Source organism: Harpegnathos saltator, unplaced genomic scaffold (genome assembly GCF_003227715.2).
Source record: "Harpegnathos saltator strain DR-91 unplaced genomic scaffold, Hsal_v8.6 scaffold63, whole genome shotgun sequence".
Lineage (NCBI taxonomy): Eukaryota > Metazoa > Arthropoda > Insecta > Hymenoptera > Formicidae > Harpegnathos > Harpegnathos saltator.
In genome coordinates, this window is record NW_020230460.1 from 644,313 (window position 1) to 660,709 (window position 16,397).

Sequence of the window (16,397 nt, forward strand, 5' to 3'; positions counted from 1 at the left end):
CCTCCTGCCTATGCCTTTCTCGTACATACAAGGTGTCCGATAACGAGTTGCCTTGATGAACAATGGAAACAATGCTTCCCGCCGAGCTAGCGATTTGATTCGTCTGCTTGATCGAATTATAACGTGCCAATTACGAGTGTTCCCGGTCAGTCGTTTAAAGGAAATCTTTTGTGTGCTCTTTTCCGCTAAGGAATATCGTCGGATGCCTCCACACAGCTCTGTATACACACACGCACGTGTCAACGCGGGACACACACTCCTCCACATTGGCTCCTTCCAACCCCTCCTGACGTTTGTAACACGTCACGAGGACGCGCAAGGATACTACAGACGTGTGTGCTCGCGGAGAGACGCCGCGAAGCTATTATAAATTCACTATAGATGTCAAACCACACACGTTTTCTCAGCACACCCACATCCGCAGCGAGCGCATGAGAAACATACCTCTCGACACCCACACACACTCTCTCGCTCTCTCTTCATCTCTCTATCTGTCTCTGCCGCCCTTTCCTCCCTCTTACGTTCGTAATGCGTCACGGCGACGCCCGCGTCGCGTCGCGTCGCGTCGCGTCGCGTCGCGTCGCGTCGCCTCGCCTCGCCTCGCCCCGCTGCGCCTCGCCTCGCCTCGCCTCGCCTCGCCTCGCGCGTGCTCCTTTCAACCCCGGCGGAGTCGCAGCCATTGTTGGAGGGTCGGTCGGCTCGATTCCTTCGGAACGCACGTCCATTGCGCGCGTAACACACCCTTTCGTCGCGGGGATACCGAGCGAAGAGGAACGCGAGCGAAGGGGAGAGGAAGAAAGAGGTGCAAGAAGACGCGCGCGCGCGCGCGCGCGCACGCGAGAGAGGATCGGCAACGCGAGGCGATGTGAAAGGAAGAAACCCTCCTCTCCTCGTCGGCGCGATGAAACACCAGCATCCGCGTGACGCTGATTCCGCGCGACCGCCGACAACAGCAGCAGCAACAGCAGAAGCACTACCCAACGTTGTCGTCGTCGTCGTCGTCGCCATCGCCGTCGTCGTCGCCGCCGCCGCCGTCGCCGTCGTCGCCGCGGCCGTCGCCGTCGTCGCTACCACCGTCGCCGCTTCCGCGTTGCTGCAGATTCTCGCCGATACAGCGTGTCTCAACGCGAGCATGAAGATTCCGCCTCTCTCATGACCCAGGTGAGTGTCGGTCAATTTCCACGGCGAACGCCGAGGAATGCCGAGATGCCGCCGTGGTGGCCGTCGCGGCGCGGACGGACGTCGTCGTCGTCGCCGTCGCTCGTTCGTTTCCCCCGCGAAAAGCAGCTCGCGCGAGCAGCGCGACATGGCGGCCGCCATCTCGCCGGCGCGGCGGCCTGAGAGCGAATTTGCGTAGGCGATTCTCCCTCGTCGAGGGATTGATTTTGCTTATTTAGGAATGCTGGAAGAGAGACGCGCAGTCTGTTTCGCGCGATAAGGCGGACACGGTGTGGCTCGATGCTCGCGTGAAGAGCGTCGTCAGCATCGCCGTGCCTCGACGGTTACGCTCGTCGTCGCCTCTCGCCGCGGTCCGCTTCCGATCGTTAGGTTACTATTGTATGCGTTGATTCGAGTCGAGGCTCTTCGCCGGCCTCATCCGGAGAGCCTTGGGAGTCGCGGGTCGCACTTCCCAGTGTGAAATCGCCGTGTGACGGCTCGAACGGTCTCGCAGTCATTGACGTAGAGGCAGCTCGCATGAATGAATAATGCCGCCATATCGAATCGTTTCGAAGGATGACGCGTTTATGCCGCCGTTACGCTCGGGAGTCGATAAGCCGCGGGTTATTCGCGATTACACGTGCGGCCGCGAGATTCGCCGTCCGCTCGTCGAGATCTTCCACCTTGGCTCGCCCGGCGAAGACCTCGCAGCTCGTCCTTACCTCTGGGAACAATTGCTGATTGTTACTAGTGTTCTCTGCTGAAGTACTCGAGACTCTGAAGGTACGACGGCTCAGAGGCGGAGGAAGTGGTCCAACTGTAGATGAGGTCGACTGGTTTTATAATCAGGCACTGTAGCAAGAGAAACACACACACACACACACACACACACTTCAAGTTTTTATAGTCGAACTTTGAATACAATGTCGTTTGAACGGGTCGCGTAATATTTACCTAGGTTACTCATTTATACGAACGCATTTAGTCTCGCTTTAGCAATTTCGCGATCCGCGTCACTCTCACGATTAATTCCATCGTCTTCTCCATCGAGAAGAGACCTTTCTCTGTCTCTTCTCACCATTGTGGTTACCATTGAGGTAACACTTCTGCGATCTAATCTCCTTATATCTATCGCATCACCGCGTGTATCAGATACGTGAGCTAATAATTGCCTCGCCTCGCTCGCTCAATTAAGACGTAAGCGGACTTAATTAAGATCGGAACGGGGGGAAAAAAGGTGGTAAGGCGCGCGCGGTAAGACCGGGGACGGGGAGGGGGCAGACGATTAGACGTACCATTACAAATCGTTCGGAACCGCGGCGGCGGGGAGGCACACTCTCTATTTATCATATTTCGTATGTAGGGCGGCGCAGATAAATCGATATGCGGCACTTTCATTCATGGCTGCCTCTCTCTCTCGCTCACGGCTGGCATATTGCCGTCGCTCTACGTACCACCCACGCCATCCGAACCACCACACTTGCAACCCACCCGTTACGTAGTACGTAGTCTAACCGCGGTGATACAGTGGTTCTCTCCTCTTGGCCCCACGTCGGCACGAGGGGGGGGGGGGCTGATGAACGTGCAGATTCTCGCCTGCAGCTTCCAGCCTGCCGAGAGTCACCTGCAGCATCGAACACATACTGAACGTTGGGTTTCATAAGGTTTGCATATCCGCGAATCCGAATAATATCGATAACCTATCTTCTCCCTCCCTGCTCTCTCGTTCGATTGGAATTAAAGAATCCGCCTACGCGATGCCTCGCCGTGTCAATCTAACCGCGTCGGCCCTTAGTCCTTGGGCAGGCGCGCGATGTTTCGTGACGTAAGCACTCGCGTAGGATGCATTTCACGTTCTATTTATAAGTCGTTGTCATTAGTAACATACGGACGACTGTCCCCTGCTGCGTGATGTGCAACACGGACGCATAATGGCCGGGCGATAATCCAGTCGCTCGAAACCAATTGACAAGCGGGAGACGCGATGATGGGTATAATAGATGGTTGCGTTCCGTGTAACGTTCTTAGCCGAAGGACCCGAGCGCGGTTCCAAGTCTTCTGAAATGCAAAAAGGTCAAAGATGTACCGCCTCGTCACGCGAATGTATTTCAGGGCTCGCAGATCTCGGCAACGACCGATTGACCGCGGCTCTCGAACGGTTCGACAGACAGAGAGCTCCGCGTCCCTTTTCCTCGGGAAAAGGAAGAGACCCTCGCAACCAGCATCTTTTCGCGCCTGACGACTGCAACCCGTGAATCACCACTGCGCTGTTGCATCCTTCGGAAGCGAGCAACAGCGCGCGTCGATATCACGTCGGCGTACGTCCGCTCTCGTCTCCGTCTGTCTCTGTCCGCCCGCTCGTCCGTCCGCGCATCCATCTCCATCCAGCCATCGCCGTTCGTCCGCTCGTTTGCGGGGAGTGACGACGGTTGACATTAGCCGTCGCGCTGGCACGAGGCATCTGGTGGCATCCTTAAATTAGTTAAACTAGTGCACCGAGGCTAACCCAGTTATGCGAAAGGAGATATCGAATAAATTCACCGCGCAGTCGCGTATCGGCGAATGACGACGACGACGACGACGACGACGACGACGACGACGACGACGACGACGACGACACAACGACGACGACGACGACGACGACGACGACGACGACGACGACGACGACTACAACGACAACGCACACACATTACATTCGCCCCTTTCGCTCGCGACGCTCGCGCGCGACGGAGACAGCGAGTCTCATGCGGGAGGGTGGTAAAAAGGGGGAAAGCAGAAAGAGGGGGCGTGATGCTCTTTGAAGTCGGTCCATCTGCCTCCGTCAGCGTCCGCCAGCAGTATACAATGCGGGGTGGCGGTGACGACGACGACGACGACGGCGGCAACGGCGGCGGCGGCGGCGGTGGCGCGAGCCGAGAGCAGCCCTCGCGCGCCAGGCGGATTTTCCGCTCGGTGACGTTCGCCAAAGGATCTATTTAAGGATCGGTAGTCCGTCGGCCGCGCGATTTTTGATTCCCGACCGGCCGACCTTTTGCGAGCGCCGCCGTGTGATCCTGCCAGCCTGCCAGCCTGCCTGCCTGCCTGCCGGCGCGTCGCTCGTTGAATTCGCCTCGTGAGAGCGGTGTCCGGTGACGAAGAGCGCGTTCTCCATGGAAAGGAGCGTGGTCGATCTCTTGACATTTCTGGATGTCTGCCAGCTCTATCTGCACACCAGGAAGAAGTCACGGAATCTCTGCACGCTCTGGGCGATCATGACGTTCATTCGCACGGAGGACACCGGCGAGTTCTTGCGATGGTGCCGGGCTTACACGGTGCCTCGTTTGCGGTACCGCGATCGCGTGAACATGGAGAACGCGGAGAAGCTGCGGGCCGACAAGCTGATACTCAGGCTGCTGCAGGAGATATTCTACTGCGGCTGCTTGCCGCCCTGCGAGATCGGCCTGTGAGCGGACGCACCGCGCGGCAACCGTGATCGCGAGCGTAGGACACGTGGAAGTTCTTGACGTCGCTCGGGAGTCCTGCTGCTGACGCAACAGGCCACCGCAGTCTGGAGAGACGAACGAAATAAATCAATAAGTCGTGTCACTCGTTGACGTCTCGCGGTGTTCGCCAGGAACGGTGGTGACGGTGGGATACACGCGTACCTGTCTCTGTAATCCCCGAAACTCCTCCACTAGGTCTTCCGCACTGTGTCGGATCGTTCGAGACCCTGAAACTTGCCGAACGATCTCGCGATTCGGCGAGCGACGCTTCCGTCGATCTTTGCGACTTACGGAGACGAAACGCATTTTCTTGGCATTGCAGCATCGTGGGCGCACATGTGGACGAGGGTAGATTACCTTAGCGAGAGGGATGTCTGAGAGCGACGGAGAGCATGCAGCTCGCTCGGTGGCCTTAGAGCAAGCCTACGTTCACGAAGTATACGAGCAATGTGCCGAGAAGACCACGCAGAGTAAACACTGGCCACGAGTATATCAGTTTCTCCAAGAGCTCGAGCCGGGTGCCCTCGTCTGTGACATCGGTCAGTCGAACAGATGTTCCTTCTGCTTGCATGCGATGTGCCACTGCAAAGTACTTCTCTGTTAAAAGTCGCGCGAATGCGCCTGCCGACGCGCAGTTCTCGCGAGGAACTCGTCACGTGGGTTGCATACTCGGCGGAGTTGGCGCTCCGCATACTTCACGCACGCTGTAACGTTCTGTATCTGTATCGTTCAGGTTGCGGCAACGGGAAGTATCTCAGCGTAAATCACAGCATCTTCAAAATAGGGGTGGACCGATGCAAGCGTTTCACGGATATCGCGCGCGAGAAGGAAAACGAGGTACGTATCAATTGGAGGGTGTCTTATCGTTAAATCGATTCGAGGAACTCAAGCCCAACACTCACGGGATTCGATTTGCGATAAGGTCCTGATATGCGATAACTTGGCACTACCGTTCCGGGAAGAGAGCTTCGATGCGGTGCTGTCGATCGCCGTGGTGCACCACTTCGCCACGACGGAAAGGAGGGTACACGCATTGAAAGAGCTGGCGCGGGTCCTCAGAATCGGAGGTCGACTCGTTATATCGGTCTGGGCTATGGAACAAAAGCATAGAAAGGTGAGGGAGAAGAGATCCAATGTACCCTCTCGCAATTGCCTTGTTCGCTTTCAAAGCCTCCTCCGATAGCTGTCCGTGCACGTTCGTTCATTAATTAATTCATGCTTCGCACACGTAAATATATACGTGAATTACTGAATGAAAAACCCGACAACGCGCGACGTGAGACAAGGTGTAATTGAATCGCTGTTTACTTGCAGTTCGAATCGCAGGATGTCTTAGTGCCATGGCCCAAGTCGTATTGCATGAGCGCAGCTTCGGACGGAACGAGGCACTCGAGTGTATCGAACAGTAACGAGAAACGAGATGACGACGCCGCTCAGAAGTATACATCATCCTCGAAAAGGTGCGGCATCTTTTTCCGATGTGGAAAGCGCTAACAGAGCGCGGCTGGCTCTTCAATCCTCGTCGATTGTCATAACATACTCTAGTACTTACGGCCAAGTGAAAGATTTATTGTAATGGGTTTGTTCTCGCGCACAATTACCGCCATTTCCCCCGGACCGTGTGTATCGTCAGTATGTAGGTCAGCGCCGTCATGGTTTCTCTCGTTCCAGAAATAGCCAACGAAAATGTAAGAGCAAGAGTTATTGGATCGATCCGATATTCAGCCTGTCACCATCCACCAGCAGCCTCTCCAGCCCGAACGAGACCTGTTATAGCTGTTTCCGGCGAGCGTTACAGGTAAGAAAGACGAAAGACACAGGGAGAAATCGTCTGTTTCCGTTACACGAACTTTAAAGTCCAAACGGTCGGAAAGAGCCAGCGGGAAGATCTCTATGGGAGTTTCGCAAAGCCTTTTTGCGCCGATTGATGTTCTTATCTTCTCGCTGTTGGTCATCCAGAGTCATTCGATCAAATGTCGAGGGTCATTCAATTAAATTTCTGCGCTCGACAAATGTTGCGTGGTTTTTCACCTCACCGCCGCCGTTTTGTTCCGAGAACAAAGGGCAGCCCCAGAGGAAGAATCGAATTTCCCCGTTTCCATCGCTATATTTCGAGACTGCGTTGGCGGCGATGCTCTTCCACCCTCTATTATTATTATTATTATTATTGTTATTGTTATTGTTATTGTTATTGTTATTGTTATTGTTATTGTTATTATTATTATTATTATTATTATTGACCATTGCTCATCGTCAGCGATATTCATTCCACTCGCCGTTCCTCTCAGAAATTGGCGAGAAGCAGACGCGGAGGCGGCGGTCGCGCATGGTTCCCTGGAAGCTGGCAGAGCGGCACCAAGAGTCGACGGCACTACGATCCCGAGGACGTGACCGACGTGGACGAGCTACCGATCGAACTGCGTCGCGTGGAGACTACCCACACACTGATGACCAATAAGCACACGGACACCTTGAGCATCAAGTCCAAGAGTCTGGGCGACATCCTGGAGATCGAACGGCTGGACCTTATACGTTCCCGATCGAGCATACCGGGCTTCTGCTCCACCTCCGAGCTGATCCTGGACGAACGGTCCGTCTCCTCGTCCTCGAGCGGCTCGAAGCCGCGGCTGGTGAAGCAGAAGTCGTGCGTGGAGGAAACCGGTTTGGAAAATCCTGAAGACACTGCCATTGAAAACCTGATCAAAGACCTTCCAGACTTTCCTTGCCAGCAGATGCGTACTTGCAAGCGCAACGTGCTGAAACAGAGCTCGATGAACGAGGAGCTGATGTCGGCGGAACGGCTGGAAGAGAAGGAGCGGGTGCGCCGAAATATCATGAAACAGGCGTCCCTGAACGAGGAGCTCATCTGCAAGTGGCGCACGTTCGAAGCGTTCAAGGAGACTATCAGTCCGGTCAACGCCAGCCGGCGCTTCCAGCTGCTGAAGAACGGACTTACCAGCAAGATCAAGCGCTCCACCACGAACATCGAGAAGGTATCCAGCATGTCCATTAAGAACGGCTTCGTGCGGATGCTGCAAGGCTGGAAGTCCGGCGAAAACGAGACGACGGAAGCGGCGGCGGCGAAGCCGAAGCCGGCACCGGACAAGGCGCAAGCACCTACCGTGACTGTGGTGAAACGCAGCATCGAGGGTGTCGAGCGCCGTCTCTCGCGAGAGGACGGCTCGGATTCTTCCAAGGACAGTAGTCTGCAGAGCGACACCAGCGTGGACTCGGAAGATAGCTTTGCGTCGGTGATCTTCGTGCCGAAGCAGGACGTCCCGGTGGCCACGTCGTCGGTCAGCGAGGTGCCGCTTTCACCGCGACCGGCAGCATTGCAGCTCGGTACAATGTCAGCACCGCCGTCGCCGCGCGTCAAACAACCTCCGGATAGTCAGTCCTCCAGGTTTAAGCTGATCGGTGTGTCGCCGTTGTTGAAGCAACAACAGCAGCAGCCACAACAGCAACAGCAGCAGCAGCAACAGCAACAACAGCAGCAGCAGCAACCTGTCTCGAGTGCAAGTCGCCTCAGCGACGCGATCAAGCACGTCGCATCGACCGTTACCTGCAACGACAAAGTACCCGTTGGCAATTCGCAGACGTCGACGGGGTCTCGCGGACTCCATCTGATAGCGGAGCCGGCGGGAGCGGAGGAATCGGACACCGTGCCGTTGATACGTGTCTTCAACGATGTCACCAAGGCAATAGGACGCGAGCCGATCAACGAGGACGAGAACCGGAAAGCCCGATTAAACCAGATCAAGGAGTTGCTGATACAGAAACCGGGTTTCGCGACGCGTGTCAGGCCCTCCTTCCCGCTCGTCAGACGCGCCTCTACGGCAGCCTCCGGCCGCTTGGAGACCGTTACGAGGATCCTGCCGAGGTTGTTGTCGCTGGAGCTCTTCAATCCGGAGACCGACGACCTGGACAGCGATTCCAGCGGCGTCTCGTCGCCCGAGTCCGTCGGCTCGGTGATCAGCGTCACGTCGGACGAGAGGTACATCGCGAGGAAGGAGGCCGAGGAGAAGAAGAACGCGCAGACGGGCTCGGAAGAGGCCTCCAAGTCGAACGAGAATTCGGACGCGCTCGTGTCGGAGAAGAAGGACAAAGAAGCAACCGGAAGTACACGCGACGACGAATCGTCGAGCCTAGGAACAGCGACGACGCTCACCGACTCGATGACTCCTCCGAATCCCTCGTACGAGTGCTCGTCAGCGATCCTGGAGGACGAGGCGACGTGCGACACCTCGTCGGTAGCTTCGCGGTTCAGTGGGAGCACAGAGGAGGACGTCGCGTCGTCGGTCGCGGAGGTGGAAGTGATGCGCGACTCTCCCCGAGATATTCTGAAAACCGACGCGATCTGTCCGGCGTCGCCAGTTCTTCCGGAGGCCGGCAGGACCATCTCTTCGCAATCCATGAGGCTCTTGGAAGCCGCCGCCAACGTGGCGAGCTCGTTGGAGGACGCCGTAGGGACGGCGATGCAGCACAACACGCAGATCGAGTCGCAGTTGCTGCAGGTCGCGCAACGGCGCGACAACGACGGCGAGTTCTGGTCGAGGTCGAGCGTGCGGACGCGAGCATACCTGAAGCAAGATCGCAAGGCGGCCTCGGTGGACCTGGCCGGCTACACTGACGAGTCGAGCAGCGAGCTTATGCGAGACATCAGTCGGTACTGCCAAAACTCGTCGTTCGACTTCCTCAACGTCTGTCAGGCCTCGAGGACGACCACGTCGTCGGCGCTCGGCGTCACGGACAATAATCCTACGTGCTGGGAGGAGTGCAACGGCTTGCCCAAGGAGACCACCACGTGGATCGTCAACGAGGCGTACGACAAGAGTGGCCACGACAAGTTCGCCAACGCGGTCCAACAGCCCGAACTGAAGTCGTCGAAACCTGAAAGCGGAGTCGAGGATTGTCCTCAATTCAAGTCCAATTCTCACTGCGACCAACAGCTGGCATTCGAGTCCGAGCTCGATCGTAAATTCAAACACGACTTCGACACCGAGTCCAAGTACGGAGTCAAGCTCGACGCTGACCTCGAGACCGGCTTCAGCTCCAAGTACGACGAGATATTCAGACTGAACTTCGAGTCCGAGGCCAAATCGAAAGCCAAATCCGACCTCGTGTCCAGCCTGAATCCCGAATTCAGCGGCTTCGCGGCCGACGTGGAGAAGTCGGCCGTCGACGCCGTGAACGGGCGCAAGCTCAACCCTGGGAATCCCGTGGGATCCAACTTCCGAGCCGGATCAGAAGCTAAAACCAGCCAACGGCACGAGGATCGAGGTCACGGCGGCAGCGTCTCGCCGCTGTTGCGCAGCAACTCGGACGACGTGCTGGACTTTGTGATGGTGTCGAAGACGGGCGAGTTCCACTACGAGGACGCGGCGGAGAACGAGAACTCGGTCGCGGGCAAGTGGCGTTCCCAGGGCGGGCTGTCGATGGACTCGAGCGAGGTGGGCGACTCGATGGACAACACGACGACGAGCCTGAGCGACGGCAGTCAGGCGGAGTCGACGGCGAGATTGTTCACCGGCAGCACGGTGTCATTGGTATCGAACGTGGAGAACACGTCGCGCTGCGCGACTGAGGCGCGACGGAGGCTGCAGGAGCGCGGCCGCTCGTTGGACGAGATCTCGAGCGAGGCGAAGAGAAACTCCGCCGCGGCGGATTGTCTAGTCACGACAACCGACACCCTGAGCAACGCCTCGTCCCAGGAGTCGTTGCCGTCCGACCGCGGTGGCGGCGCCATCACCTACCACCAATATTACCACGTCTTTCGGGAGGGCGAGCTCGACCAGCTGATCAACAAGTACGTCGAGAACCTGCATATCATCTCGTCGTACTACGACCACGCCAGCTGGTGCGTCGTCGCGGAGAAAGTGCAGGTTTGGACTATATGACTTCGGATATGCGGATCGAGTAGAGGACGAGCCGTCGCGCGCAATCAGGCGACTCAGTTCGCCGTCTTCGCGGTTGTACCGGGTGTCTCGACAGGAGATGTCGGCGAAGGGATCAATTAGGTTCAACTTTGTTGAAGTGAGAAAAAAAAAAGAAAACAAATTTGCATTTGCTTATTGTTACTTTCGAGCCGGGAAACGGAGGCCCGATCTGCCGGGAGGAGGTCGGAGGTAGCCGAGGACGGGTGGTGTATGGATCTAAGCAACTCTAAACTATACACTATGTATAATTGCAGGATTTTGAACTTTCATAGATCACCATTTAGGTTTGGAATTGCGGAGAGGCGTTTGGAGGACACTTACTTTCATGATAAAAGTTTCTGATCCCTCTTTTTGGGACACACCGTATATACTGGTAGATGAGCCAAGTGCGCGAAAAGTGGGTCGCTTCGAGAGGGTACGAAGTTTACGGCTCTCACAAGTCCGCCTGAATATGAGAAATCCAGGGATCTCAGAAATCAGAGGTCCAAGAATCCAAGGATCGAAAGGCTCAAGGATCTAAAGTATAATCCGAGTACGCAGGATCTAAAGTAACTCATGGAAGTCGACTCTTCCTCGACGGTCCGTTCTCGAACTCTGCGACGATCTATAATCGTTATTGAAATATCGCTTTGCGCTCGTTATACGAAGACATTCTCCTTCCTTGCGTTCGTCTCATCGTAAGAAGAGACTTCTTCGCCCATGACGCCACTGAAGTGATGATCCAGAGGTACGACTCGATTTCCGGCACGAAACGAAAGACGAATCGTGCGAACGCGAGCGACGATTTGAACTTAATATATATATATATATATATATATATATATCGTGACATATCCAACAATAAATTAGGGAACAGTTTAGTAGAGTAAATTGCTATTGATAAACCTTTTTCATTCATTCTTATTAATCACGGCAAACAATCCTTGATTTTGCGCGAGCTCGTCCCTTCTACAGCTCTATCTTCACTTCAGTGATACTTAGGGCTGTCCATCTCGCTTAATCGGACTCGCACATCTCTCGGAACAACGATTGCGGGAAGCACGGCCCTTCGAGAGCACGGCGCGCCAAGACGAGAAAACGACGCGGCAGACGGCAAACGGAATACAAAGTTGTTGAGAATGCGCACGTCTGCGCCTCTCTCGACGGGCGATGCGATCCGGGCGTATGTACGTACGTTAAGGACGTAAAACTTCAGAGACAGCAACTGGCTCCAGCTATGGGGCGTGTTTTCTAGCTTCTCGAGGAACCGACAATATCCGAACGCTTGAACGTAGATATACCTCGATAATGCGAACATTCCACTTCCAGAGTGTATACATACACACACACACACACACACACACACACACACACACACACACACACACACACACACGTACGTGTATACCAGACATATTAGGATGTCCCTTATCTGTAACAATCCCTCGTGCGATAATATTCGGACGTCGATGCCTGAATCGCCACATCGATGTTATATTTAATCGGACGCTCTTGCGTCTTCAGAGAAATATCGGCGGTATAAAATTACGACGACAAACGTAGGTAGACAAGCGACGCGAGAAAAAAAGATGCGGAAGAAATATTTTATATTCCTGGAACACTAATATTAATAATACACAGGCGAGTCATGTTGAATCGGCTATGTAGTACATAAAAGTAAGGAAAAATAAAGAAAATGAGACGTTTATATTCGACTATTGGCGCGCGTAAAGGACATCCTAACACACACACACACACACACATACAGGTCCACACGGCATACAAACATGATACATATATATTAGGATATAAGGATTCAAAGATCCCATGATCTGAAGAATGAATGCTTATATCCTTGGATTCTTTGCCCTAAGATTTTCAATTCCTTCAATTCCTTGCGTTGAAAATTCGGATTACCCAGTGCCGTCGTACCTTGAGTGCTCACATCTTTCGAGACTTTCACTTTCTCCGCAACCGTGTTTCTTTTAAAATCCCCGAGAACATACTTAGTCCTTCCGCTGTACCCCTCCACTCCTCCTGAGACATATGATTCCTTTGATCCTGAAAGAAACGCAGGTTATCCTAGACAATGCCGTTAATGCTCTCCGAATCTTCAAATTCGTACAATAAAGAATTCAGTGACTGAGGATCCAAGGATCCAAGCATCCATTTACAATACGTATACTCACACGTCATATAGAAAAAAGAGAACATAAGTGTAATCTAAGCTTCGTTATTTTTATGACCTAAATTAATCGTTCGCGATCGTAGTTGGACAGTAAGTTTTTATCGCCACCCTTTAACCGGTAAATCGAATGCGATTCTTTTTCTCATCAAGAAACGAATATATTCAGCGACTGAATAACAAGAAAGAGAAATAACAAATCGCCATGGCCTCGGCACACGACTTACAAGATGTCTGTAAATCGCAAGAAAAAATTCAGAGACATAAAAAATAACAATATACAGGGTAAGTCAGTTGAAACAGGTTATCTGAATAACTTTGAAAATATGCAAGATAGAAGAAAATGTTAAATATATAAAAGTTGAGTATTTTCAAGTGATGACGCATCAGATAGCAATACTATTATGACCTTGAACGTTATCAAGATTACAAGAAGATCACTTTTAATTTTTTATACGGAAATCCTTATTTTTTATTGTATCTTTTTCTTCTTCTACAAATTAAGTTGAACAAATTTTTGAGTTTAATTTAAACTGATTAATTTGAACAACTTTTGTCCGAAACACTTTCTCATCTGCCTAATATTTTTCGAGATATTTAAGGAAAATTTAGTTATCTTTTCAATATTTGGTTTACAATATCTCGGTAACTATTCATCGAAATAAAAAGTGGTACGAGACTTTTATTTTATTTGGTCTCCAGAATATACTGTTACAATAACGCCCTAACTTTGATTAACTTGATGACTTTTGGAAATTTAAAAATTATCAAGTTAACAAAAGCCAGAACGCTATTGTTACAACATATTCTTGAGACCACGTAGAGTAAAAAGATCTAGTACTACTTTTTCTTCCGGAAAATAGTTAGTGAGATATCGTAAGCCAAATATTGAAAAAGATTATCAAGTTTCCCTTATTAAAATATCTCAAAAAATATGAGGCAAATAAAAAAAATGTTTCAGATAAAAGTTGTTCAAATTAATTGGTAGAAGAAAATGGTATAATAAAAAATAAGGGTTTCCGTTTAAAAAATTCAAGGTAACCCTCCTGGAACCTTGATGACGCTGTCTAAGGTCATGCTAATATCGCTATGTAATGTGTCACTTGAAATCCTACAATTTTTGTTCTTAACATTTTTGTCTATCTTGCATATTTTCAAAATTATTCAGGTAACCTGTTTCAGGCGCCTCACCGTGTATACATCCGGTCATTTCTGTATTAGAATCAAGATCACACTGACACGTTTAAAATGTCAGACGTTATTATATGTTCCGGCAACACGAGAGTTGCACGTTTTACCTAGTATCAGCGCATGATATGCAATGGATGGAAATAAGAAAACCAAATAAATAAATGAAACAAAGGTAGGATTACCGGTTAAAGGACGATTCGGTCGTTCGACAGAGAGGAACAAATTACTGTTACGTTTCCGGTGAATTGTTAAGTTGATAAACATGTTTAATAGTCGACGATGTGATTTCTTTTTCTAGTTTATGAAACTTTCATTTATATTCGATTCGAAGGAGATATGCGAAAAAGCGTGTATGCATGCATGTGTGCTTGATGCGTGATAGGGGGGAGAGAAAGAGAGGGTGAGAAAGCGAAAGAAAGACCAACGCGAGCGATGCGATCACGAAACAGGTGTAAATATGTAAAATAAAGTGTTCCTGACGTAAACGCACAGAAAATCATCAGAAGATAGTTGTCAAGCGGCAATCTCGGATCAGAAATTTCTAATAGATTTCTCCTGCTTCTCCTTGTCCGATCCCACCCTTGCTGAAAAATTTCCACTTAGATAAGCATGAAATTTTTCGGAAATCTCGTTTTAGATCTCATTAGGAATATTTCAGTAGCGACCTTTTCGTTACTCTGAAAAACAGATTGAGCAGAAATGCGCTGTTAATTCTCGGTGGATTATCACCTGAAATTGATCCAACAACCGTAAACAGCAATTTTATCGTAATCGTTATATTTTCACCTGAATCGCAATTAACTGTGAGAAACGGCAGCACTTCCGATAGCTATAAGAAGTTATCCATTAAATTATTGTAACGTATAACATTAGCCGATTTTTCAAGTTCGTCGCACATCAGATAACTTTATTTTGCAACAAAGAGAAAGTAATACCCGGCAACATTCTACATGAAGTACTGGTTAGCACCTCATGCTTTAATGGTCGATAATGGAAGGAAGCGTGATATTCACGTGGAATAGATAAGTACTCACGAGGATAAGATCAATACTGTGCAAGATCGTGTACGTGACAACAGCATTCTACAAATATCTCGAAACGTTAGAATTTCATTATGGATACATTCCGAAATTCAATTCCTGCTGAAAAATTTTCATTGAGAGTTTAATTATTTCGTATAATATCCAGGCAGAACAGAAAATCATAATGACATCAACATGATGAAAGCTAATTTTTTCATCATGATTCGGTCATTTTCTCGTCATTTTGATGTCATTAGGATTTTCTGCTCTGCCTCATTATTTTAATTGACGTATCGTATGAAAAAGCAAATAATAATATTCTAATTGATAATAATATTCTAATTGATAATAATATTCTAAATTCATAAATAATAAATTCTAAAAGCTTTTCTATTTTTCATACGATATCTTAATTTAGATATATCAAATAATTGAGGTCCTAAATAGGAAATTTTTCGGAAATTTTATTTTAGGTTTTAAATTTTAAATGGAAATTTTTCAATAGAGCCGCCACTTATTGAGACTAGGAGTATACGTGAGATGAATAGATTTTTAGTGCAGTGAATATCGGAACGCGTTTTATGTTGACGATAAGAAACTATTTCAATATTTTATGGCAAGTTATTGTTATTATCCATTGATAACTGAAGTAAGAACCAAAGTACTTCGTTGTAAATACGCCGGTGTTAAGGCCACAAGTTGAAGCATAATTTTCCGAAGGAAATTCTATTCAATTGCAAGTCCAAGTTCGGCCGTGACTTCGCGTTAGTTGGTGCAATTACCGCAAAGTGGCTTACTCCAATTTTTCCAAAATGAACATATGACTTCCTGCAGCACGTGCGATCCAATTAAGAGCCAGTTCCAACGAGGTTGCGTCCAAGTTCCCAGAAGAAGAATATATCGACCCGAGAATCACTCAGGAGGGACATTTAAACCTTAGAAGGGACGCCGAGTAAATCATATTTGTCAACAGCAGCGGTGCTACATCGAGGAAACGATATCCTTGGCAAACGATATTTCAACGGATACACCTGTTTACCTTGCACGTTTTCCGTTTTATGACATACGATCGTTACATTTTCCAACAGCGAGCGCCACAAAAACGCGCTAAACCTGATCCGGCGATGATAGAGACGGAAGGAGGCGGGAATACGAACCTGGCATGGGTGCACCAAGAGTACAGCCTTATCTACAATGTGCTCTTTGCTTTCTGTTTCTTTCTCTTTATCTCGTTTTGACTTAAACCTTATGTCTCAAACCAGAAAAAGATACAGAATATAGGAAACAAGAAGTAGGAGCTTATTGCAGATTAGGCTTATAGCTGATGAGAGATAGAAAAGGCTTGCTTTCCGTTGCTTAACTGTACTTTCGGAAAAGGGTCAGATCGAGACTTGTTGAGGAGAAGGAAGGGAGAAGAAATAGGGCCGATTGTTCCATCTTCTTG

General features: G+C 50.4%; 1 protein-coding gene across 5 annotated transcripts; it reads left to right on the forward strand.

Moving 5' to 3' along the window:
- Window positions 1–597: 597 nt before the first annotated feature.
- On the forward strand, window positions 598–12,223 carry fid (class I SAM-dependent methyltransferase fire dancer). 5 transcript variants are annotated; one of them, XM_025304651.1, is made up of 7 exons: window positions 598–1,161; window positions 4,356–5,179; window positions 5,374–5,477; window positions 5,563–5,754; window positions 5,955–6,100; window positions 6,312–6,438; window positions 6,929–12,223. In XM_025304651.1, the coding sequence occupies exons 2-7, from the start codon at window positions 5,011–5,013 to the stop codon at window positions 10,535–10,537; spliced, it is 4,347 nt and encodes a 1,448-aa protein (XP_025160436.1). In that variant the 5' UTR covers window positions 598–1,161; window positions 4,356–5,010; the 3' UTR covers window positions 10,538–12,223. The 5 variants fall into 5 exon arrangements, with proteins under 5 accessions (XP_025160436.1, XP_019699944.1, XP_025160439.1 ...); XM_019844385.2 differs by having other exon boundaries at window positions 4,963–5,179; XM_025304654.1 differs by having other exon boundaries at window positions 1,015–1,941; window positions 4,963–5,179.
- Window positions 12,224–16,397: the final 4,174 nt, after the last annotated feature.

Coding starts and splice junctions, on each gene's coding strand:
- fid (XM_025304651.1), top strand. CDS start 5,011: ATGTCTGAGAGCGACGGAGAGCATGCAGCTCGCTCGGTGGCCTTAGAG. Junction 5,180..5,373: donor TGCCCTCGTCTGTGACATCG/GTCAGTCGAACA, acceptor TGTATCGTTCAG/GTTGCGGCAACGGGAAGTAT. Junction 5,755..5,954: donor TGGAACAAAAGCATAGAAAG/GTGAGGGAGAAG, acceptor GTTTACTTGCAG/TTCGAATCGCAGGATGTCTT.